Here is a 25791-nt window from a genome sequence, read left to right as displayed (position 1 = left end):
GTCCATTTGGTCAAATATACTCACCGGTGGGATGGAGAAAATGAGCATTTGTAAGAAAACGAAGGTTTTATGTCAGCCTTTCATCAAAGTTTTCTAGGGTTACCCGGTGGCAGATTAAGGCTCACTGGTGCCCTAAGCACTGACAATCTTAGTGCCCCCCCACTTTGTATATACTGTACAAATGAAGCCAAGCTTAGGCTACATAAAAGTTTTTGTAGTGCCCCCTTCGGGCCTGGTGCGTTAAGTACGTGCTTAGTCTGCTTAATGGTTAATACACCACTGGGGTTACCAGATATCTGACATGCCAAGGAAGACATAGGCAATTGGAAAGGAGGACAAATAATGAGAAAAGGAAGACATGCTAACTATTTAACTATTTCTTGGCACAAGCAACAAAACTGCAAAGAATTGACTTAGGCCTTCATGTATGTAAAACTATTTTTTCCAGCATCAGAAAAACTGGTCTTTTTAAACGCAGAATTTTCCCCCACCCCCAATGAATCTTTATTTTTAAGAGGATGCTAGCAATAATATAATAATTGATAACAACCTGTCTTCAACTTTCACCATATGATGAATCATGTGATCTCTAAACTAAAGTGATAATCAATTTGAAGAGGCTAGATTGAAACTTATTGCTGGAATCAGAAAATAGATTAAATAATTTAAATTTCTCTCTTTTTTTTTGTCTGTCAATAGATGAAGGAAAAAAAGAAGCAAACAATTTACAAGGTCACGATAGAAAAAGTTTCAATGATTACTATTGTGAAAACAATCCCAGCACCAGCAACCCCACCTCCTCACTACCTTCAAAAAGCCAGTATTCATTTTATGTGCTGCCACTAAGATTAAGGGGCTCTGGGCAAAATGTTTTCCAGGTCATCCTCCAGCATATTTTGATCTGTGCCCTACCCCACTTCTCTGTCTCCGTCTCTGTCTCTCTCATACAGACGCTCCTTTGTTCTTTTCACATCTAAACAGTATCAATTCTTTCTCTCCTTGGTCTTCCTGTGCCTGGAGCTGCTGGCTTTTGATTAGCAGAGAAAAGGGGAGCAGAGAGGAAAAGATTGAACAGTGAGGGGAAAAAACAGACTTGTGGAGGTGGGACTTGGGGCCATCCAGGCTTTGGACATCCACCCAGATTCACCTTTAGGTTTCCATGATTTAAAGATTTCAAATAATGTTCAAGGCTGTATTTTGGTTCTGATACAGAAATGGTTATCAAAAAAGTTTTCTTCAAGTTCTGGCTCAGTTTGTTTCATATTAAAGCTGTTGTTTATTCGGTGGCTCTTGACCCAAATTATCTGATATGGAATTTTAAAACAGCCCTCTCAAGTATCCGTTAAGTGAGACAGGTTGATACTGCAATGTGAGTACATAATATTATTGTACATTTTAGCACCCTCTTAAAAAACCCTGTAAAATAATTTGATAATTGCTATTAGTAGAAAACAAAGAGTGGGATGAAGTGTCTTAAGGCCAAATGTTCTACCAGATGGCTGCTTCAAGTGCTTTCCCCTGGTTTTTGAGCTGGCAGAAAAAACATCCTGGTATAAATATTCTGCCCTGACTGCCAAGATTTATTCTGCCATAATGACAAGCCCAGTGAGTGGTGATGCCATTATATATTTAATGAGGGACAAGTTAAGAAAAGCATTCGGAGGATTTCCCACCTTTCATTTTCCCTACCACCAGGCATTAGCTGCCATCGGCAAAACCCTCACAATGTGAACAGCTGCTTGGAATGGCATGTTTACTCCCTGTCAATTGATCAAGTAACAAGTTGCAGGTGATAGAACACTATTGTACCATGACAGAAATGATACAATAATATTCTTTCGTGATGACATCTGACGCAAGTATGTAAGTCAAATTATTCACATGATATCATATTCTCCCCTCATATCTTCTGCAGATGCCTAGAGTTGGGTGGGGTCAAGGATTCATCTTGCTCTGCTTTGTATTTTCCAAACTGGCAGCCGTGTCCCTGTGTAAACCACAGGGGAATACAAAACATCTCATTTTTCTGAGCAACTACTATTCAATGGCATACTGTTTCTAAATATGGAGGTTCCATTGAGCTATCAGTCAATCGTAGCTGATAACCCTGTTGCCCCTAACTATATGGTTACATTAATCCGCTAATTAAAAATGCTTTGCTGTACTTCTAGTCAATGTTAATCCAGTTAATGTCACCATAATTCACCAAGGTGAAGAAATAGCACAGCATGTGATATTATATAAACTAGAGAAGCTGATGTTGCAAAGTTCCCATCTAGTTCACTGAACACAGCAAGTACATGAAGTGTTCTTACCTGGCAGATTTCATGAACAGAGAATTACACGAATCATATGTCCAAGGCTTACGCTCCCTCACATCCAGCTCAACATTCTAGCACATATGGCAGTCAGATGTGGTATCGGCATCATTCTGTGAAGTGTCCTTTATAGGCTTTTTATTTCATAGTTTGAAGCTTAACAATTATACAGCTATTTGCCTAAGGAAAACTGATCAGTTTGTTGCCCTGTGAATATTTCATTGAGCTTACCCTGGACTGTCACTTGGCTAATGGAAGGCAGTTCTTAAGTAGCGCGTAATTTCAACTTGACCTTTGTCAGCATTATTTCCCAAAGCAAGGAAATGTTTCTTAATCCCAACTGAGAAAACTATGGTCCTTCAGATATTGGTAAACTATCATTCCCAGCATTCCTTCCCATTGGTTATGCTAGCAGGAGCTGATGTTCAGCGATATCTAAAAGGGTCCAAGTTCCTCATCACTTTTTTGTCAAAAGGTTGTTCATCTACCAGAATTCCAACAAAAATTATTGTCAATAAATATCAGTGTTTACTTACATACTTGCAGTTTGTTGATTAAGCATTCATACCTCACTGTTCAGCCTGAAAGACTCTCAAGGTGACTTATGTAATAATATAATAATCAATTTGTTCCTTGTTATATTGTTGAGGCTTCCAAAGGTTTGAAGTTGTTCCTTTCTCAGTTTTATCTTCTCAGCTATAATTCTGCGAGGTGGATTATATTGAGAAATAAGGACTTATTCAGTTATCCAATGGTTGAGGTTCAATCGTCCTAAAACCAGGGGTAGGATTCTACTGGTTCTGTCCGGCTCTGTAGAACCGGTGGCTCTGAAGAGCATCAGACACAGAACCGGTTCTGTGTCTGCTGCTGTTTTGGCCCACCCGCCCGCCCAGGCTCTTACCTGTCCTTTATTTCCTGCTTTTTCAACCTCAGCTGCTTTGCGCGGCACAGCTGCAATTGAAAAAGTAGGAAAATAGTGCTTTTTCAAATGCTGCACACCCGCGCATAGCGCTACTCAGCTGTCCGGGCAGCACAGCTCACGTCATTTCACACGTAAATCACCCAACCGGTAGTTACACCGTTTGGATCCCACCCCTGCCTAAAACCATCATCATCTTCCTTAACCAAAGTGTGGTACAGTACAAAACCAAAAACCAACAATACAAGGGTTGCTGGAGAGACCACTTGTCTCCCACAGTATCTGTATGGCTGATTCAATCTTGCAGGATTGATGTACTCCAGGTTTCTTCATTTAAAATGGACCAAGGAAACACACCTTTTTCTGGAGCAGCCTCTGTCCTCCAGAGTAAGTAAGGTTCCTCCTGAGATCGAGATAGCACTCCACTCTGAGGCTAAGAAGAGCTGTGAAGACTCAGCTTTTCACCCAGGCCTTTGACAAAGGAGAGGGAGACCCCTTGCCTCACGAGGCTTACCCTTTTTTTTATCTTTTCCTGCTTGATTTTATTGCAATTTGTTTTTCATTGTTGTGAGCCACCCATAGCCATTGTGAATTGGGGGCTATACAAATTTAATAAATTATTTTTATTGTTACAAATGAACCCAATAAAATCAACTCAACATCTAGTAACAATACTAAAACAACCAACACAGAAATAGTGCCAAGGAACAAATGTCTATATTTGTTACAAATATTAATATTTAGAATATTCAATTTTAAATAAATTAGAACTATTGACTAAATAGGAACATGATGCAACAACCAGACTTGCTCTTTAAATAAAAAGGCTTTTTATTTTGGAAGAAAGCCCTTTGAAGGCCAACAAATTTCTAAGGTTGGGAACTGATTTCATAACCTGGATTTCATAACCCTTGCTGGAAGCAAAAAAAGGCACTGCCTGGAGAACCAGAAGGAACAAGACTGTTGGGAGAAATAAAAGCAGACAGATACCTGCCTGGGAAGTTTATTAAATTCTGCTATCAAGTCTAAAAAGACCAATACTGTCAGGTTCTGGGAAATGGTCACCAGAATGTTGTGTAGAATTTGAATTCCTCACTCCTCATCCAAAATTGTAAAACCAGATAGGAATACAATCTAAAAAGATATAGTATGAAAAGGTAAGTAACGGATAAAGGGGGGGAAATTACTTTGTGTAGCACAGCGGACAGCTCTGATGAATGGATAGTTTCGCATGGTCTGTTGTTTTCTATCTTGAATTATTCATTAGGGCCACTGTTCTGAAGCTTGTTTTGAGTATTCCACTCAGCTCTTCCCCCAGAGACACCTGCACTGTTTTAAAATGTCAATAGGTATGTTGTTAAAAGGGTCTGTCACTATCCCCTGTAACACCAGCCTTGTTATTTTGTTGTTCCTCGTGGAATGGCATGTTCTGAATGCTTTCCTGCCAAGTGTGACTGGGTGGCAAGAGTAGGAGAGATCTGCAATTTAATTATTTCAACATCACTGGAAATATGGAAAGAACATCTCTTTGAAGAACAAAAGCAGACCAAAAAATACAGCAAGCAGAAACAAGCTATAGTGCACAGCCGATTTTTGGTTTTTCTTCTTTGATTCAGAGATCCTGCTCAGCTAACTTGCTTTGCCATTGTTACTTGTCTGGATACCGAGTCAGATTGACATCATGACTGTGCATAAACTAGAGGTGAATTGCTGTAGCACAATGCCTTGCTTTAAAAATGCACGCCTAAAGTAAGATAGGGATAGAATACATACATGTAGCTGCATTTAGCTCAAAAAGTTGTAAAGCCTTTACACATTTTTTAAAAAGGGAAGAAATAACTGGTTAGGATTAGGGTTGCAACAACAAGAATCTTTCTGGACATTCCCAAGGGTGTGGGTGTGATGTTTCAGAGCAATATTGCGGGTTATGGGGTATTTTTTTTTAAGATTTGAGGGAGGAAATTGGCTTCTTAACCTTGCAAAGAATTGCACTCCCCTGCCCTCAGATATACTGTAATCATTAAGCTCCAAAAAATTTACTACCCCCAATTTAACGTGGCATGTAAATCCACCAAAGTATTGTTTACACTATTTAGTGTTAAATAGTGATTTTGTAAAAGTGGAATTCACTCAAATAAATCTGATATAACTGAGCTAGACCTTCATAGTTATCCGTTCTCATTTTCCTTTTGAAACATATTTCTGCATCATATTAATCTTGTATTACTTTCCAAGAGCACTGTATTATGACAGCAGTTGGTTCACCTTGCTAAGCTAGAAGCTAGAGGCTTGGGGCTAGGGAAGTCCCATTAGAGAATATCAGGCCTCTTGGTTAGACTGAGAAATTAGAAAACATCTCAAATGGTGCCAGTAGCAACTGACTTCCTTAATGTTGCTAAGGAAACTGCATAATTATCTCTAAGGAGTCATCAAGTCAACCTCAATTTTTACCTCCACACTTATAAAAGAAAGAGAATTGGGGCCAAATAATTAGGGTTACATTGGAGTTACAATTCTAGTTTTATAATTAAGAAAATTTGCTTATTGTTTTTTCTGTTCAGTTTCATCAACCTGAGAATAAATACAATAGTCCAATAATCTATCTTCCTAAACCTTGTTTCTGTAGTGCCTTTTCTACTAGCTGAAGATAGAAACTGAAAAACTGTATTCCTGTTGGATTTTGTTCCTCAGGCGCTTTTGCAATTAAAAAAAAAAATGCAAGTGCTGCAGCATGGCAAACAAGCTTGATTAAACCTTGATGCTATCTAGACCTTCTGTAAAAATCCATGGATGCAAAAAAAAATTCCACTACAGAGTGCTTGTTTGCAAACACACAAGTATTCAGATACTTGTCCACTGCAGCAAGCTATTACTTTTCATCATTTGATCTCATTTCTTTGGGTTGTCTGATCAAATGGTGTGGAATTCCCAGCTGAGATGTATGGATTATCTTTTAAATATTTTTTGAAACGCCAGTTACAGAATTTTCAAAACAAAATGTTTTGGTTTCATAGTTCCATACATATCCTTATTCACATTACTGTATTTTGCTGCAGATAGACGACAATCTGCTTTCCATATTTTGGACAACCCTTGTAATTCTTTGCCATTGATCATCCTGGTTGGTGTTATTGAGAATTAAGTCCAAAATCTCTGGAGAACATCGGATTGCCAATCTACACACTAAAAAAATGTTAGCAAACAAGCTCCAAAGCCCTTAAGTTCTCTATCCTCTGCTTTGGTGCATAACACAAAGAGCTAAGCCTTTTTTGAACAAAGCTTAGTCACAGAACTTGAAACCCTCATTGTAGTCTATGCTTATGCATGAATAAGACCATTATGAGCTGTTAAAGGAGATATATTTAGGATTCTGCCTTATAAATCAAAGCTGAACTTGAATGCTTAAAACTCTTTCATTTGAATATGTGCTTGATTCTGGGATGCTTTTATTAGACATCCACTTTGTTGCTAAATTTTTTCCTTCCTTTTTAATAAAGTTAAATATCTTGCCAATATGCAGCTCCTCACTAGACTAGACTAGAGACTAATACGTGTCAGTGCTAGCATTACAGCTAACATAAACCAGGAATAAAAAATGGTGCCACTTCCCTACAGACTCCGGATGAGTCAGAATCAAACAAGCCAGCGAATTAAGATTGTCATAAAGATGAAAGGCAAGCACAAGTTCATTTATTTATAGCAAAGGTCTTGGGTTACAAGAGGTCAGTTCTTGCCATCTTGAAGAAACATTAAACAGGTTAAGTTATTGCATACATGTGCATTATAATTTAGCAGCAAGTCATTCACAGAACACATTTTTCTTTCGTACTGCCGCCTTACCTTTTTTTTTTCCTTTTTGGTTTAATCTCTCAAATTGTATAGAGATAAATCTTTTCGGCTTTTACAAAGCATGTAACACCACCTTTAAGTTAATGGTCTTTTATTGGAAAAAAGACTAGCATTTACAACTTGGAATGGACATAACTGTACTATCTTGAACATCGATGTTGATAGTTGTGCTGAAGTCCACAGGCTCCTCTGCCAGCTCCAAGTCTCGGTACAGTAAATTTTAAAACTGCAAGTGGGGAGGGGAGAGAGTGGGGGAGAGGGAGAGAGAGAAACAGAGGGGGCAGGGGAAAGGTGAGAGGGAGGGAGGAGGGAGGGAGAGAGAGGGGGAGCATGTACCCAAAGGTGCTCCTGCCCTTTGGTAAATATTTTGTTAAAACTTTTTAGAACGGTAATGGCCCAACATCCGTTCCACAATAGTGCAATGCAGACAATTTTAAAATCAATGTAGTAACACAGAAATGCCACCTATTTGCTTTTGGAAACAAACTACAGCTACATATTGGTGAGCCTTCTCCACCTCGGGTGGGGAATGGAGGGGGGGGGGGAGTTGCCTCTAAACTTTTTCCAGTCCTCAGCCACTTTGCTGCATACCACCTGAGGTATAAAACAATTTGAAAGTAACCAGCTTTGACAATTTTATAACTACAGATTCAGCCAGAACCCACTTTTTTGACAAAAGAGTGATTAGGCTTTTTTTCCCTTTAAGGTTTTTTTTCTCCTTTTAAAAACTATTTTAATACAAATGTCTGACTGTGCTCAATTGTCAAGCTGCATGCATGAAAAACTGGCCAGCCCAAACAGAGTAATAGTTATTAGCAAATGGAACTTTTTGAGGAGTTCACTAAGTGCTTTCTTATTTTTAAAAGGCAGTACAATTATTTATATTGGAAAAAGAAAACTGATGGCTAACTTGATTTTTGGGGGGAACAGGACCACCAACCATTACATGCAGTTTGTGGACAGAAGGTATTTCAGCATTCAGTTTTGCTATACAGAAACAGAATGAATAAATGAACATTTTTTTGCAAGAGGTAAGTAAAAGATTCAATTTGATTCTTCTAGAGGAAAAAAAAGGTGAAAGGAGATTTCTTCATTTTGCAGTCATCATCTGTACGAATTCTGAAAGAAACAAAGGAACATATTTTTAGCCATTTCAGAAACGAAACAACATAAACAACCTGTCATGGAGAAATTCCTTACCCCGCTATATTCTAAGATGTACAAGATTAACAGTCCACAACTTCTAAGTCCCCGCTGTAATTTCTGCTCTTGCAAAATTCTATCGTTATAGGAATCCACATTATACCTTCATAGTTAACTTGTCCATCTCCGTCAATATCTGCTTCTCTGATCATTTCATCTACTTCTTCATCTGTTAACTTTTCTCCTAAGTTTGTCATAACATGGCGTAGCTCTGCTGCACTGATATAACCATTGCCATCCTTGGGGGTGGAAACAGGAGGGGGAGATGGAGAACAAATAGTGCAAAATTGAGAGAAAAAATATAAGGTTTCAGAATAAATGCTTACAATACAACTAAATATGGCATTTTTTTTTCTTTAATCAAGTACATGTTTTGATTATGTAAGTTAGTAAGTTCAGCCTCTGATATCTCCAGCCCAAAGATCAGGGACAGGTAATAGGAAAACTCACATTTGAGATCTTAGAAAGGTGCTGTAGCAATAGGGAAGTGTGCAAAGAACATATCCCAAATCTCTCAGGAATGTAGGATTACCAGAAGAACAATAATCTTTTAGTATTATGTAAAATGTTAGGCAAACATTTGAAGCAGCGGAAGAACTAAGGTTTAATTCAAATCCACGTCCTCAAACTATTTATTTTGCCGTCTTAAAAGCTTTGTAATTAGATTAAATGTTCCAATCTTTTTCCATTCTATTGGTTTATTTCTTCTACCATGAAGAACGTTTCTAATATGAAATCACTTTAAAATGCCAATAAAGTTGTTGAGTGTCCCATCATAAAAAACAAATTATCAGAATCTAAATATATGAGAACAGTATCTTTCGTCTCAATACAGTGAGAAGTTTCTCTAACTTTACCAACAGCATATCTGAATTCCTAGATTGCCTCCAATGACTTTGAAGTCCTCTAGAGAAAGCAAGAAATTCCCTCCCGTGGGAAAAATACAAACAGAAATGTTTTTTTTAAAAAAACATAAACCTATATCATACAAATATCCTAACAGTCCCAACTAATCCAGAGATCTATGTGCTGAAAAACCAACTTAAGAGTGAATTTTAAGTTATTGGATTGGTTCAGAATGCTTCTTTCAAAGTTGTTAACCACTTCTTAGTTTAAATTTTATAGGAAATTTGGGTATTTGTTTCTAAAGGTCAAATAAACCAGGATTTATTGCAACTATTCTCAACCTCAGGAATGTCAGAAATGCAGCTCCCAGAAAGCTTTACTGCCTAGGAATTTTTGAATTTGCAGGGTCCTGGTTGGAATGAACAGCTATTGGACTGAGATGATGACATCTGATCCAAGCCACCTCTTCTCTTGGAAGAGTACAATTTAGAGCTTATATGCTGAAATAAAACATGTTTCAGACTCTGTATGAAAAATACAATTCTCCATTTAGGAGATGAAGTTGGAATAAAAAATAGACATTTCAAGTTTTGACCTTACTGAACACAAAGAAAGAAAAAAGACTCATTAGCCAAACCTGAGCAACTTTGATTCTGATAGATACATCAAGGAATAGAATAGAATAGAGTAATAGAGTTGGAAGAGACTTTGGAGTCCAACCTCCAACCTTTCTAGTCCAACCTCCTGCTCAGGCAGGAAACCCTGCACCACTTCAGACAAATGGTTATCCAACATCTTTTTTAAAACTTCCAGTGTTGGAGCATTCACAACTTCTAGAGGCAAGTTGTCCCACTGATTAATTGTTCTGTCAGGAAATTTCTCCTTAGTTCTAAGTTGCTTCTCTCCTTGATTAGTTTCCACCCATTGCTTCTTGTCCTGCCCTCGGGTGCTTTGGAGAATAGCTTGACTCCCTCTTCTTTGTGGCAGTCCCTGAGATATTGGAACACTGCTATCATGTCACCCCTAGTCCTTCTTTTCATTAAATTAGACATACCCAATTCCAGTATCCGTTTTTCTATGTTTTAGCCTCCACATCCCTTAATCATCTTTGTTGCTCTTCTCTGCACCTTTTCTAGGGTTTCAACATCTTTTTTACATCGTGGTGTCCAAAACTGAATGCAGTATTCCAGGTGTGGTCTTACCAAGACATTATAATTAGAAACAGATAGACCTGGACTAAATTTTTCACTTAGTCATAATGTTCCCAGAGAATCCAAACAACTTTCTCCTACAGTGAAACAAACACCAGGATGGCCAGCATTGCTATTTGCTTCTCCAAACAACAAAGAACTTTCTTAATCAGAGCCATTTTAATCATATATTACAATGCAGTATACTAGAACAGCAGTCGCCAACCGGTGGGCCGCGAGAAAATTTTGGTGGGCTGCAGAGAAATCTCACCCCCAGAACACCCCCCAAAGCAATTAATCCAGGCTGCGAAGAAACACAAAGCTACGCCGCCCACATGGCCTGGGGGAACCCTCCCCGCCCACTCACTCCCTACCAGGCAAACTTGCCTGCTAAATTGCTATTTTTCCCTTTTCTGACCACCATCTGTTCTGCTGTGCCGGGAGATTTAGATTAGCTAGGAAGCAGGAAATGGTTGGATTTCTTGCTTTTTAGCTAGTCTTTAGATCTTTGGCTCTGCTTTTAAGCACAGTTGAACCTCCCTTAGGACTGAAGGTTCAGTTATTCAGTGGAGACTCATGGCAAGCAAATTTGAGAGACTGAGCTAGCCGATGGCAGATAGATAGATCATTGAATGAATCTGTGATTCTGTGAGCAACTCAATCTGCCTGCCTGCTTTGCCTGCATTTGGGTAAAAGTTGCTCTTTTAAAAAAAATAATTCAATATTTATATAAATATTTATAATATTTACATACAAGCCATGCCCAGCCAGTCATATGACCACCAAGGCACACCCACATATTAGGCCATGCCCACAGAACCGGTTAGTGGTCCCTGGGATTTAAAATTATGGGCTTGGTGGTCCCTGAGGTCCAAAAGGTTGGCGACCCCTGTACTAGAATGTTTGCCACTAGCATACTCAATACAATTTGGGCAAATCTGGTTTTCTGTTAAAAGCATCTTATATGCTGTACTTGTTTTCACTGGACATATTTTTAAAGATATGCAACCAGTAAACAGTAGACTGTGAAAGAGTCCTCTTTCAAGATTTCAAGGATGCATTTGCAGAGTATCAATTGTTTCCATACAAAATACATTACAATTCTCATGTTATGTTGCCCTTCCAAAAAATAGTTTTGCTAGGAAGATAAGTCAAACAAAGCAACCAGTTAGAAATTTGATTGTGAACTGCAAATGTTTAAAAAAAGACTCACTGGACTTTACTAGGAGGACATCTGCTTTAGCAACAGAGAACAATTCCAAGGAACATGGATATTGTAACATTAACAACCCTCACAGTTAACCTTAAAATCATACCTTATCAAAAACTCTGAATGCTTCACGAATTTCTTCCTCACTGTCTGTGTCCTTCATTTTTCTAGCCATCATGGTCAAGAATTCTGGGAAATCAATGGTGCCATTGCCTGTCAAAAAAGGCATAGAAAGGAAAAACATGTCCAAATGTACTTTCAACTCTATCAAAACAGAGTATGTTCTGTCTTCTTCCTCTCAATCCATTCCTCTTTAGTTAAAATTTGTTCTGTAACTGGATTCTTATACTGTATATTCTTTCTAATTAAATACCTCAATGCAATTTTTTCATATTGTTCAGTTTTCAATATCTTCATTCATTTATTTTTTCTTGACCTACCTCATTTTATCAAAGATGTACTATTCCTATAGCCTTAAACATGCTTTTATATTTTTCTTGACATGCTTAAACCTCACTGCTGTTTAATATTCATGCTATTCATTGCCTTTCTACCATATTTACATATCTTAAAATTGTATAATTCATTCTGCTAAGGGACACGGTTTAATCTGTTTGTTCCAGTTCTTTACCATGTATGTATAATTTAGAATCACTCACTCCATTTTCCCTATCAAACACCGCTACTCTTGGATATATTCACTTTTAGATCCATACTCCTTGTTGCATTTGACATTCACTGGAAATCATTTGGGTTCTCAACAAGTTATGACATCATATACATGCTATTGGTATTTAAAAAATAAAAGCCTTTTTGCCATAGGAGAGTCCCTTTATACCACCAAAGGTTTTAGATATAGAAAATGCAATTTCTTAGCAGATGTCAATCAGTTCAACTCTCTGCACTCCTGAATTGCTTTGAAAACATCCCATAACTGATCCAGTTTGTGCTCTCCAGATCAAAGGCCACTGCAGGTGGAAATTTTAGGAGTTGGGAAAGATAGAAATAAAATGTATTCTCCTCTACTATTTGCTCAACTATGAACTGGAAATGCTTAGTTTTTACATAATCCAGATTCTCTGTCATTTTAATGCTAATTTATAATTTCACAGCCTTTCTCTTCTCTTTAAATACTAGACTAATTTTCAAAGGAATTATAATCTGACTGCTGATCTTGAGAAACAGGTAGAAGACAGGACTGCAGGTGACTGGAAGGTCAACATTATGTCTTGTTCAGCATATGCTACATTCCTTACATTCAATGGAGTTTCTGCAAACAATCAGAGGAACAGATCTTCAAAATTCTCAAGGGTGTGTAGGGTTTTTTTTAAGGGATGTTGCACAATTGGTCCCAAGAAAGGTTTTTCTTAAGCACTGTTTCATATTTGTAAGTATAAGACAAATTAACCAATTATAAGCAGTTATTTTATTAAAATTTAGTTCTCACGTCTTCAACGCATGATATACAACTGTAAGCTTTCTCAAACTTGATGCCTTCCATACATACTCAGCATATTGGCAGAGAGTTAAGGCAGTGAATTATATCCTGTCTGGAAGACAACAGTGTAGTAATGCTCTGAATCTCTTCCACTAGGCTACTGGACTACAAATTATTTTGTAGACAGGACAGGATAATATAAATAGTTGGAAGAAAATAGCTATTCTTTGCAGATTAGAAACGTATTTCAAAAATTTGGACCACCTCTGATCAAGCTATCTTTTTATATCGTTCGAAGTACTCAAGCCCTTTATTTTGAACTCATTTGTATCACCAGATGATATGCAGGAGCATGATTGGGCTTCAATTCCATTTATACTATGCTCTGCTCTAGAGATGATTTTAACTTTGAAGAAATCTTTGATCCCCGATGAGCACTGATGTTACCTAGATTGGGTAATGAAACATCTGCAAGAAAACAATCAAGCTCAGAGAGCACTAAGGAGCCCTCATTTCAACTGTGAGCTACAAATATTCTTTATTATTGTCTATGTTCCCCCCACACTCTAAGGAACAGTACCCAGAGAACTCATTATTAACTTTAAAAGTAAAAATGGTTAAACAAATCAGTGAGCTGTTATCATATTAATCACACCCAGTTTTATTTACATATAGTGCAGCCAATTCAAATTTAGTTTTAAGTTCTAGCCCGTCTATTTCTTTTTAAGTGTTTCTCTCAACAAGCCATTCAAACATTTTAAGCAATGCAAATAACTTTTCTTTGGCAGTCAGAAACATTTTGTATGTTACGTTTCTCCAACCATATGCTAGTCTCATCTTGTTTAGGGTCGATGCCATGAAGGTATGTGATAAAAATTTGCAGATAAGGCAATATGTAATTTGACATGAAATACATAGCTCCAATACACAATTATTTCACAACAGGTAGTATGATTTAGCCAGTTTTGGCTGACCTTGGAAATACTAAGAAGGGTCAAAGTTATTAGTAATAACACGCAATCAGGAAATCCCAGCCTAGACTGGAAGCTGAAAAGCACTCAAGAAACCTATGGCAAGCCATATTGTAATCACTAGGGAGATTATAATAAACTCCAGGGAGATTAGATCTCTTTATCTAGAAAGTTGTGTGGTAAAAAAAAAAGTTGCACTGCAAATTATCTTGCCGTTATAACATCTTTTACTCAGAATTTAATCCTGGATTTAATTTAGATTTGGAATCTATCAGATAACAGATAATCAGAGTTGGAAGGGACCTTGTAGGTCATCTAGTCCAACCCCCCACCCAAGCGGGAGACCCTACACCATTTCTGACAAATGGCAATCCAATCTCTTCTTGAAAGTCTCAAGTGATGGCGCTCCCACAACTTCTGAGGGCAAGCTGTTTCATTGGTTGATTGTTCTCACTGTCAGAAAGTTTCTCCTTATTTCCAGGTTAAATCTCTCCTGGTTCAGTTTCCATCCATTAATCCTTGTCTGGCCTACAGGCGCTTTAGAAAATAGCTTGACCCCTTCCTCCCTGTGGCAGCCCCTCAAATATTGGAAGACCGCTACCATGTCTCCCCTGGTCCTTCTCTTTACTAGACTAGCCAAGCCCAGTTCCTGCAACTGTTCCTTGTTATGTTTTAGCCTCCAGTCCCCTAATCATCCTGGTTGCTCTTCTCTGTACTTTTTCTAGAGTCTCAACATCTTTTTTATAATGTGGTGAACAAAACTGGATGCAGTATTCTAGGTGTGGTCTTACTTTATAGAGTGGTATTAGTACTTCCCTTGATCTTGATTGTATCCCTCTGTTAATACAATTTAGGATTGCATTGGCTTTTTTGGCTGTTGCTGCACAGTGCTGGCTCATATTTAGCTGGTTGTCCACTAAGACTCCAAGATCCCTCTCACAGTGACAGCTATTGAGCCTGGTTTCACCCAGTCTATATGTGTACTTTTGGTTTTTCTTGCCTAAGTGTAGGACTCTACTTTTCTCTACATTGAATTTCATTTGGTAAGATATGGCCCAGTGTTCTAGTCTGTCAAGATCCATGTGGATCTTGAGCCTATCTTCTCGGGTGTTAGCTATTCCTGCCAGCTTAGTATCATCTGCAAAGTTGGTAAGTTCCCCTTCTATTCCCTCATCTAAGTTGTTAATGAAGATATCACAAGGACATGGTAGAGAAAGCAGAGTCTATTGACCGCCAAGCTACTCCATAGCCCAGAGACTAAAACTAGAGGGCAAGAAGATAGATAAACTGTTGCCTAATAGGTTTCTATTTCACTGACTCCATTTGACAGTCTGCCAAATCTGAGTGCATTCTACTGCATTTGGAGATAGGGATACTGTTAGCATATTGTCTATCCTGCAACCCAATAGTCTCTCTTCCTGAGTTAGCTGTTCTGACCTCTGGCAAGGCATTGGTTTACTCTAGGCATTTTGTTCAGGACACATATTAGGTGTGGTTTTCTGCTTGAGTGGAGCTAGTGACTTTAAATTGGGGAAATTATGATAATTCAACGGGTGTGGACAGATCATCTTCTAGCGAGTCTGGCAACTGATGGAAATCTTAAAGCAATCCAATTCAGGCACCCAATGCATTTGGGTATTTACCCTAATTCATTTAGGAAATTTCCCATTTTACTTATCAGCTGTTATGCCAGTGCTCAATGCTGGCCATCACTCCATCCACATAAGAAGTCAGCATTGCTTTATCTGTACAAGTGCATATATTCTTCAACAATATGTTGCAGATGCATAGCCAGAATTGATGGGCAAAGTTGATCAGCTGTGCTCCAACACTATGCAAGCTGCACTGGCTGCTGGCCTGCTTCCAGGTACAATTCAAGGTGCTGGTTTTTACCTCTAAAGCCCTGCATGGCACGAGTCCTGGTTACCTGAGGAACCAATGGGATGAGCTCACCCCACTAGCATCAGGAGAGGAGGTATGCTGTGGATTCCATCAGTAAAGAAATTTCAGCTAGCAGGATACAGGAGAAGAGCCTTCTCTTCTATGGCTCCTACCCTTTGGAACATCTTACTCTCCACTGTGAGATCCACTCCTGACCTTCCATAAGGGCCTGAAAAGCTGGCCCTATCAGTTGGCTTGGAGTCCCAATGGAGACTGTCACCTGGAGGTGGTTGATGAACTAACATCAGATTCCACCTTACTCCCTGCACACCTTGTTCCCTCCCACCCAAACTATTTTTACCATAGTTTATAATTTTAGTGCTACTAGTGGCAAATAAATTTAATAAATAAATAAACACACTTGGATAAATCATAGGGAAACAAATTTAGCCACAGCTTGTCTTATCACTTGGAATTTTGTGGTTAGCTTTATGGAAAGCTGAGGATTACCAACCAATAATTTAATTCTTGCCTTTCTTGACTGATTAGGACAGGACTGACATCATGGTAAAGAGAAATAATCTGTGTCGCTGAGGGAAAGATGTGTCTTAATTGCATAAAGAAGGCAAATAGTCCATGCAAAGAATAATCTCCTTTCCCTTGATAATGGCAATCTGTCCAATATAGACAAACTCAATCATTCCATTTCTGGAAAAGTTAACTGAGAAGACCTTACGATTCCAGACACAACTGAATGATACTAATCATTGGGAGCCATTTTAATCATGGGATTATACTGGCAAGGGTCTCCGACAGAACCAGATGTGGTGGAATTAGTTCTATTTCTTCTCCTGGGCTTCTAGAAAAGTTGTGATACCATTAACCATGATACCCTTGGGATCATCTGATAGGACTGAACTTTGGGGAACACTGCTTCACAGCAGCTTTGATCCTTCCAGTTTGACTCTGTGTGGGACCTAATTGTTCACCATCTGGCTTCTTATCTATCATGTCCCATAGAGTTATAATCTGTTTCAACATCTACAGAAAACTGCTGGGGACAGTAATCAGATGCCAACGGTATATGGAGGAAACTGTCTTATGATACTGCTTTTTACCATCCAATCCACAGAAGTCAATAATCTTGAAAGTTGGGTGCCATTTATACCTAGTGTGTTCTGTGACCTTTCTTGAGGTAGTTGTATTTGGCAATGGTTTGCCTTGGTTGCATTCCATTTTGTTTGCGGTAACACTCATCATAAGGAGCTACTGTTGAAAAGAGTGGAAACTGCGATGCAAAATGCAGCTGACAAATTGTCACTAACAGCAGCTGGTCATGTGATGTCTGTACTGAAAGATCTGCTCTGATTATAAATTGCTTATGGAACACAGCTTAAAAGTTTTGATATTAACCTTTACAGCCCTACTTACCTAAAATACTTTCTCTCCCATTACAAACTTGTTTCCCTGTTAAGATCTGCAACAAAAGGCTTTATCTGGCATTAGTCCCAGGCTACACATAATATACTTAATTAATATGTGAGCGACAGAAACTATGCCAAGGACAGAAGTAAATAATATTCTTAGTAGATATGCTGTATCTTCATGTGCTGTTTTTTTATTTAGAGTGCCCTGATACAGACACAATCATAGCTGTCATTAATACGTGGCAGATTTTATTAGGAGTATAAAGCACAGTTGCGATTAGCTGCCACTAACCTTCATCATCTGTAATTTAAAACTTTAACCCAAATTGAGTTATGAATTTGAACAAACTGAATTATGTTCACGTCTGAAGATAGCTGGTTCATTCCTTCATATGCTTACCATCAGCATCTACTTCATTAATCATGTCTTGCAATTCTGCTTCTGTAGGGTTTTGACCCAGCGACCTCATGACAGTCCCCAGCTCTTTGGTTGTGATGGTGCCATCACCATCTTTGTCAAATAAAGAGAAGGCTTCCTTGAACTCTGAGGACAGGGAAGAAAAAAATCATCAGCACATAGCAACGTGATAGCACTATGTATGTGAATAAGTCTTCTGTCCAATGAATGATACCACAGTGAACAAATTAAAGACATGTTCCATCTTTTGGCAAACGTACACACAAGAATGACATGTGTGCCTAGCAATATACAGGCCTACAATTTTTTCCAATTTGGTATTCCTCAACTTACAACAGTTCATTTAGTGACCATTTGAAGTTACAACACTGAAAAAAGTGACTAATGACCATTTATCAAACTTACAACCGTTGCAGCATCCCCCATGATTATGTGATCAAAATTCAAGCGCTTGGCAACTGACTCATATTTATGACGACTGCAGCTTCCTAGAGTCATATGATCACATTTTGCGACCTTCTGACAAGCAAATTCAGTGGGCAAGCCAGAATCACTTAACAACTATGCTGGCTAACTTAACAGCTATAGTGATTCACTTAACTGTGGCAAGAAAGGTTATAAAATGGAGCAAAATTCACAACAGTCTCACTTAGCAACAAAGTTTGGGCTCAACTGTGGTCATAAGGCGAGGACTAAAAACTGTGCCTTAGTAAAATGCTCATCAGTAAAAGTGCAGTAATTCTATGGATGCAAATTGGGGATGATCCAAGAAGAAAGTTAGTACAGAATAATTAGACAAGAGCCAAGTTAGACCCAAGTTCTTTTGGCCTACAATGACCATTGCACTGAGTCAATAAAGAATGACTAGTAATTCAAACCATGTATAAAGCATCCATTTCCATAACATCATTTTTGGATATGAAATATGGAAAGTAGGGTTCAAAATCCCACATATAGTATATATGGAACCTGTCTCCTTTTCTCATCCTAACGTATATCACAAGAATCCAGAGTCCCATCTCCTAAAAAACTTAAAAGTCTGGGAGTGGGTGGCAGTGAGATATAGTGAAGGCAGCTATGACATTACTGATACTTAAGCAAATAGTTATATTTATAACATATTGCATTCATGATTATTATAAACTCATTAGCTGCAATTTGTTCTTTCCTCTTTTGAAGGAAAGAACAAATGAGTATAAAATAATTCCCTCTTACTGCACACATGGATATTTTTTAAAGCCTTTAACATTGTATACAACATTTACACTTACACAACATCTTCTTCACTGCACTTAAAACATGTCATCCAGTGAAGCTAAATAAAAGTACTTCACAAAGCAATTAATTAGCGTCAGTATGATGTCATTGTAGATTTTTTAAAAAGAATAGGCAAATTCATGGTGACTATCATGACAGCTATTTATTATTTATTATTAGGTCCGGATGCAGGAAGTCTCTTGATATTAGTCACTATGGAACGTAAGTGCAAGGACTTACAGAACTCATGTCCTGCTTGTTGGTTTTCTGAGGACATGGTTTCAATGTGAAAAACAGGATCCAAATGTAGATTGCACGAATCCCAGAAACAGAACAGGAGTAAAGAATTCTGCATGCCATAAACTTATGCTTTGATTCAACCAAGTGGTAATGTTCTTAAGGGTTCATTCACACCTGGGATCTCTTAACCCTGAAACTGCAGGTTAACTATTACCACATCCCGAATATACAATAATAATAATACATCAAGCTTCCTCAGTTTGATGCCCTACAGATATACTTGAACAGTAATTCCCTGTCACTGAACCAGTGACCTGATAGCAGGGGTGATGTCATCATGCAACTCACACAATTTATATATATATATGTGTGTGTGTGTGTGTGTGTGTGTGAGAGAGAGAGAGAGAGAGAGAGAGAGAGAGAGAGAGAGAGAGAGAGAGAGAGAGAGAGGAGGGAGGGAGAGAAATGACATTATTTACTTGGAAAAAATACTTCCAAGATTGGCGAGAATGTAAAAGAGAGAGAGAGAGATTACCCACGGCAGAAGTAAGGTTTGAACTAGGAGCTTCCTGATCCATATCTCAGCGTTACTAACACGCACAGGGAGAAATGCAATCAGGCACGAAGCTCTGAAGGCAAGGTGTGCAGTATTCAAACCCCCAAATGGTTCAGATCCAGCATAAGCTCATTATACTGGTCGGCAGCTCCTTAAAGAAGTTGTGCCAAGAAAATAAGCGCTAACTAGCACAAGTCAGTGCTCTCTTGCCTGGTCCTTAACTCAATGACCTCAAACCAAGGAAATGTACAGCTGACACACCCATTCTGTATGTGAAATATCTTTTCAACTTCACATCTAGATTTTGCACACTTCTGCTTTAGAGGATGAGCAGAAAAATCACAAAAAGAGGGAATGGCTACTCATGTCTTTTCAGCCCATTCTTGACCTAGCCAATGCAATTGTATAAAGACCTTAAATTATTCTATACTAGTTTTTCCTTTCAATATATTTAGCCACAACCTTGCCAATGCAATTGTATAAAGACCTTAAATTATTCTATACTAGTTTTTCCTTTCAATATATTTAGCCACAACCTTGGGCAAACCAAGCAGAAATTGTGATTTGATAAACCAAAAATAACACAAGAAGGAAAGGGGGAAAAAGCCAGCACCTGTTCATGATTCTGTGATCAGGAACTTTATCTACATGCACCCAAAGACTTGTGTTGTATTAATTACTGGGAGCTTACTTAGGTGTAAGCAATCCTTATGGACAATTAAATTTGGCAAGAGCCATCATTCTCTCTGAAAAATCCCAACTACTTTAATAATTTTAGAGTGTATACATTTTAGCTTTCAGAACTCTCTGAACTCTTTTATTCTCAGATAAATGCCTTGATACAAAGCTATAAATAAACATTGTCAATTTAATGAGAAACAGTGCTTTGCACAGTAACTACCATCAATGCATCAGAAAGCTTCAGATCTTTAATGTTGAAATAAGTGAACTTGATTGATACGTAAGCAAACGTACAGAGGAAATCAAAGGACCGTAGCCATTTCATAGTTGCATTCTTTATATTTATACAGCTAGAACTGTGTATGCAAAAAAAGGATGTGGGTTGCATAACCAGCCGGTAGGTTTCAATTCCTATGGTAACCAGTTATCCAGACAGAAACGAATACAAACATATATGTTTTCAGGAACATATTTAAATTACTGAATGAAAAACAATTTAATCCGATTTTTTCTTGTCTTTTTAAGATCAATCCACACCATCAGGAATGTAAAGTCTTGAAAAATAGCCAAACGATGGCAGCCACCAAGAATGTTCTGCAATATTTTTGTATTCACAGTAGTTGCTAGGCCAACAGAAACCATCTCCCTCCAATTAGAATACTCACCAGCAATCTGTTCTTCGGTCAGCTGATCGGCCTATGTAAAGAATAGAAAAGTATTTCAGAACACTGTTTACCTGTAGCTATGTCAAAGCACACAATGCAGCAGCAACTCAGAGGCAAGATGACATAACATTATATTAATGCTTGGCCCATCCAAGAGCAATTGGCAATAAATCATTCTTCTCTTCAGTGGGTCGTTCAAACAGAACTGAGACAGCATGGGAGGGGGAAGATATGAAATACCCAGAAAGCTGAAGATTCTTCTTTATTACTCTGATGGTCAAGAAACAGAGCCTCCCCCACTCCAAATACATTTTGCATCAGATTTTCAGTACAGCCATGAGATTACTGAACCTACCATTAAGTAATGGGTAACAAAAACAAGCCTGCAAAATAAGGGCCTATTTCTCAAGAACTACATACCTTGTTATGATATATTCAGCACTAAATTCTTTTTATTTTTTTTATTTTAAAATCCTTCTGATATTAGAACTTGCTGTTCTATTAGTTTTACAAAAGCATTGCTTTGAAGCTTTAGTAACTGTCCTAATCAACAGTCCCACTCTGTAATATCTGACAAGGAAAAATGTATTCTGCTCTGTATGACAGTCAGTGCAAAGTGATTATGATTTATTTAAAACATTTATATAGGCAGTTATTTATGTAGAGTTGGGTTTAGATATGCAGCTACATAAATGCTTTAAAATAATTAATTAGCCTAACCAATATTTAATAGCTTAGTGAGAAAGATGTAAATATATATTTTAAAACTGCCGATGAAGTTACAGATTTTCTTCAAAAGGTTGCTGAATTTTGAAAAATTATACTCTTACCCAAGTACTGAATGTCTCCCTTAAAGCTTTGTTCTGAATAGCTATTTGATGCTGCAAAAGTCATATCCAAATACTGATTTCCTGTTAAATATGCAAGATGGATGGGTGTGAAGATGTGTCTGGAAGTTTACTATGAAATTTGAAGATCAACAAATGCGTCAAAATCCTCTGCAGTTTGAAATCTGTTGGCAAGCATAACTGACTTCACATTGCAGTGGCTTGCCAGGGATTAAAGGACATCCCAAAGTAAGCTTCTCATAAAAAAAAAAAAAAAGTTGCAGGATTTGTACACACCTAATGAGCAATCCTGTTTGAAATCTTCCCAGAATCCAGTTGCTGGGTGTTCTTTCAGTGAGGCAAGTTGGCATAGTGATTTACATAACATATCAGAGCAATGCAGAGCAGGAAACTGGACCACACCTCAATAAAACGAAGAATGCAAATCAACAGAACTAGAGTGTATGAAGCCCTCTGTCTGTGATTTGAAGGATAAGAATCCAGGTTTTATACATTCAAGTTTTGATTTTATACATTTTTTCCACATAATATATATAATAACATCTAGCTTGGTATTTTAGGCAACAAGAACAAATATGCCTTACCTTGGCTACCTGATGAAAGTAGCTAACATCATGCTAAACCAGCCACCCCGCCCATACAGGGTTGTGCGAAGGGGGAATCAGATCTGATGATGTAACCCCTCCCAGCTGCAAAAGGGGAAAGGAGACACACCTGGGCTTTTCCTTTCTATTACCGCATGGGAAATGAAAGCTGAGATTTCATCCCTTTTCTCAATATATCATGCATTTCACAATTATGCAGCAATTCTAGTTAAAATAATAATAATAAAATCTTGAATGAAGACCAAAGATCATCATCAACTAAAATGCTCTTGGGAGATGCCTGACCAAGGTAAAATCTAACTGCACATTAGGAGAACATGAAATGTAAGAGTCAGGTTCTACAATGCACCTGCACTAAGCAGCCTTCCCTAATTGAATGACTTCCAAATGGGTCAGATGACATGTGTCCAACACATTTGGAGGGCTCCACTATTGGGGGGGGGAACTAGTTGAAAAGGCTTCCCCTGACTGCCTTCTGCACAAAACGTGACTTTGTGCCAACAGCCCAATTGTGATCCATACTTTTTGGTACACCAGACAGCTATAGTGTCAATTTTAATAGATTGAGACTGCCTTATAAACAGATCTTACCCACTTCTCCTTTCACTCTCTGTTTCAAGAATCACCCAAATAAACCCCTTTGCACACACAGTGTATGTGAGCTTTTAAGATTTTTGTTCAGGGCTTCTAGGAAATAATTTCCAATTGCTACTGTAAACAGCATGGATTTTTACCCTCTCCTAGCTTCCCACCTCTAGGGATTAGTAGGGTGGAGGCTCAAGAGGAAGAAGAGGAGGAGACATGATGTAATCCAACCTTCAAAGGTTTGTTTTTTTTTTTTGCAATTGCTGCATTTGAGGGTTTTGGAAAATTATTTTTTGGGGGTGGGGAAACAGCGCAATAGTTGCAGAGGTTCTCCCTCCCCCTCCCCCTACGCAGTGCAGCTGGTGTAGAAACTGTGATTGTTTCCATCATCCTTCCCCTGCCATCCTCCAACCCTGAATGCCACCTCCTTCAGCCAGCCTGGTCATCTACTTCCCTTATCCTATCTCCACAAGGGGGGAAAAAAGGTGCATGCAATCAACATTTTTTTTAATAACATCAAAACTGTGACTCTTTATATTGCATTTTCGCAGAGCAGAGTTCTGCTCCATCTGCAGCCATACCAATACCATATGTTGAGCTCCCATATGGTTCTAACCAGGAACTTTCCAGAGGTATGTCTTAGGGCGATTACCCCTGTCAACCCCGGTCATCAGCCAGCACATCTGGAAGGCACAAGGATGGGGAAAACTGCTTCCAGAAAACAATCCCACCACTTCCTGAATTTATACCCAGCTAAATAATCCAAATGGCACCCGCCAAAATATAGGATAAATTCACTTTAATGCGGTCTTGTGCCCAATGAAGGCCTGATCCGTTTTCTCAACCTCTGCTCATTCCTGCCGAAGATAACCGCCTTTATTCTTTGAGGGAGCATCTCGGCTTAATCGTCGTTTTGTGGAGGGGGCGAAGGGCCGCTCCCCAGCTACAACACAGGAAATCTCCGCTCCGGAGAAGAACACGCAGCACCTCTGACTACAGGCAAGGCGCGGCCCCAGTTACTACCTCGCCCTTATGACGTGGGGATGTGGAGAGAGGACAACCAGGGCGCTCCTCCCGCGCAATTGCCATCCCGTCTCCAACACATTTGCGCTCCAACACGTTTGCCCCAAAGTCCTTGCAAAAAACAACAACAACCAGGAGCTGCGACCGCCGCCGTGCCAAGCAAACAGATCGCCCGGTTCTCCAAGCAAACATCGCCCTCTGTCCGAGAACAGGCGGATCCGCCACTTTCCCAGCCCAAGCGACCGCTGAACTCCGAAGCATCCCCACCCAGCCTCGGGCGCTAACTGGGAGGAAACCGGGCATGTACTCCTTGGAAGCGAACGCCGACAAGAGCGCCAGTTCCGGCAAGCGGTCGCGAGTTTCTCCGCACACAAGAAGCCCAGCCGGCTGCTCCGGAGAGGAAGCGAGATCGTGGAAAGCAAGTGAAAGAGACCCGGCCGCGGGACGGCGACTTGCAGGGCCGCCTGAACTTCGCCTGCAAATCTTATGCTCTCCGCCACAGCCCAAGTTAAACTGTAAGCAAAAGGACAACGGCTGGGCCAGGACTATCAACGCTTCGCCCCATTCCCACCTTCCACGCAAAAGAGCGGATCCGCTTTCCAGCGGATCTCAAGGCACAGGGCCCGCTTCTACCTCCGCTCCTAAAGCGCAGTCCAAGCTGACACCCCCCCCATTCCACCCCCGAAGTTGGCAAGGCATAGTAGCGAAAGGGCAAAGGCATTGCTATTCGGTTCCCGCCAAGAGTCGAAAGGTCCAAAAGCAGCGTTGTAGGAAGTCAAACCACAAATCCAGATGTTTCTCGTCCATGCTTTAAAACAAAACCCGAGCAAGAACAACAACAAAATCCGTCGCGCGGTAGATCCAAGCTACCTACCATTGCGGCTGGCGGCGTTGGCTCTCTGTGCCCTGGCGAAGGTGCAGAAGGCAATCGGCAGCGAACGGCCTCGCTTCCTCCTCCCTTTGCCAGAAATGCTGTAGGTGTGAGGCTGCGCGGAGCCTTTTTTATAGGGAACAGCGTATCCCTCCGCCGGAGCGGCGCCTTTCTCTCTCTCTCTCTCTCCTCCCCGGACTGGGGCGCACAGTGGCAGGACTGCAGCAGGCAACTCTGCCCCTCCACGACGTCTCGAGCCTTCCTCAACTCATTCCTCTCTGCCAACTCAGTGGCCACTTGCAACAGCTCGGACTCTCCGCGGGACGGGCGCAGCAGTAGCGGCCGCGCTAGAGCCCCGCGCGCCCTGCCCTCCGGGATTATTACTGCGGATGCTTGCTGAAATTTAAGCATCTTGCAGAGTCCTGTTTAAGAGGTTAGAAACGCGCCTCTGTTTTTAGGGCACAGGGGAAAAAAGGCGCCTTTCAGAGCAGCCGTCGAAAGACAATTGGCCTCAAGAGTATAGTAAACCTTTCTGCCACGTGGGGCGGGCCTTACCAGGAGGCTGCAAGGGAAGCCTAGAATAACAGGATAACTTGCATGCTCTTGTGGGAGAAAAATGGCCAGATGGGGAACTGTTTGCTGTGCCTCAGGCCGCAGCTGTAGGTTTTCAGGTTAGGAGAAGAGCATGCTATGGCTGATATGCTATTTTCCCCCCTATAAAACACCCTAAAATTGCACACTGACTTGAGAAGTACCTCTGTGGGTTATACCTCAAGCTTGCACAAAGGGA

At 39.6% G+C, this 25791-nt stretch overlaps 1 protein-coding gene across 1 annotated transcript; it reads right to left on the bottom strand.

Moving 5' to 3' along the window:
- Positions 1 to 7078: 7078 nt before the first annotated feature.
- CALM1 (calmodulin 1) lies at positions 7079 to 25106 on the bottom strand. The gene is made up of 6 exons (XM_026679174.2): positions 25005 to 25106; positions 21070 to 21100; positions 17653 to 17796; positions 11642 to 11748; positions 8393 to 8528; positions 7079 to 8205 (listed from the first exon to the last, which is right to left on the bottom strand). The coding sequence occupies exons 1-6, from the start codon at positions 25005 to 25007 to the stop codon at positions 8177 to 8179; spliced, it is 450 nt and encodes a 149-aa protein (XP_026534959.1). The 5' UTR covers positions 25008 to 25106; the 3' UTR covers positions 7079 to 8176.
- Between the last annotated feature and the right edge of the window lie 685 nt (positions 25107 to 25791).

The sequence above is a fragment of the Notechis scutatus genome, chromosome 1 (assembly GCF_049901735.1).
Source record: "Notechis scutatus isolate UNSWTSFEM ecotype Mainland chromosome 1, rNotScu1.2, whole genome shotgun sequence".
NCBI classification, from domain to species: domain Eukaryota; kingdom Metazoa; phylum Chordata; class Lepidosauria; order Squamata; family Elapidae; genus Notechis; species Notechis scutatus.
The sequence above is the reverse complement of the archived record's forward strand: the minus strand, read 5'-3'. Positions and strand labels throughout refer to the sequence as shown.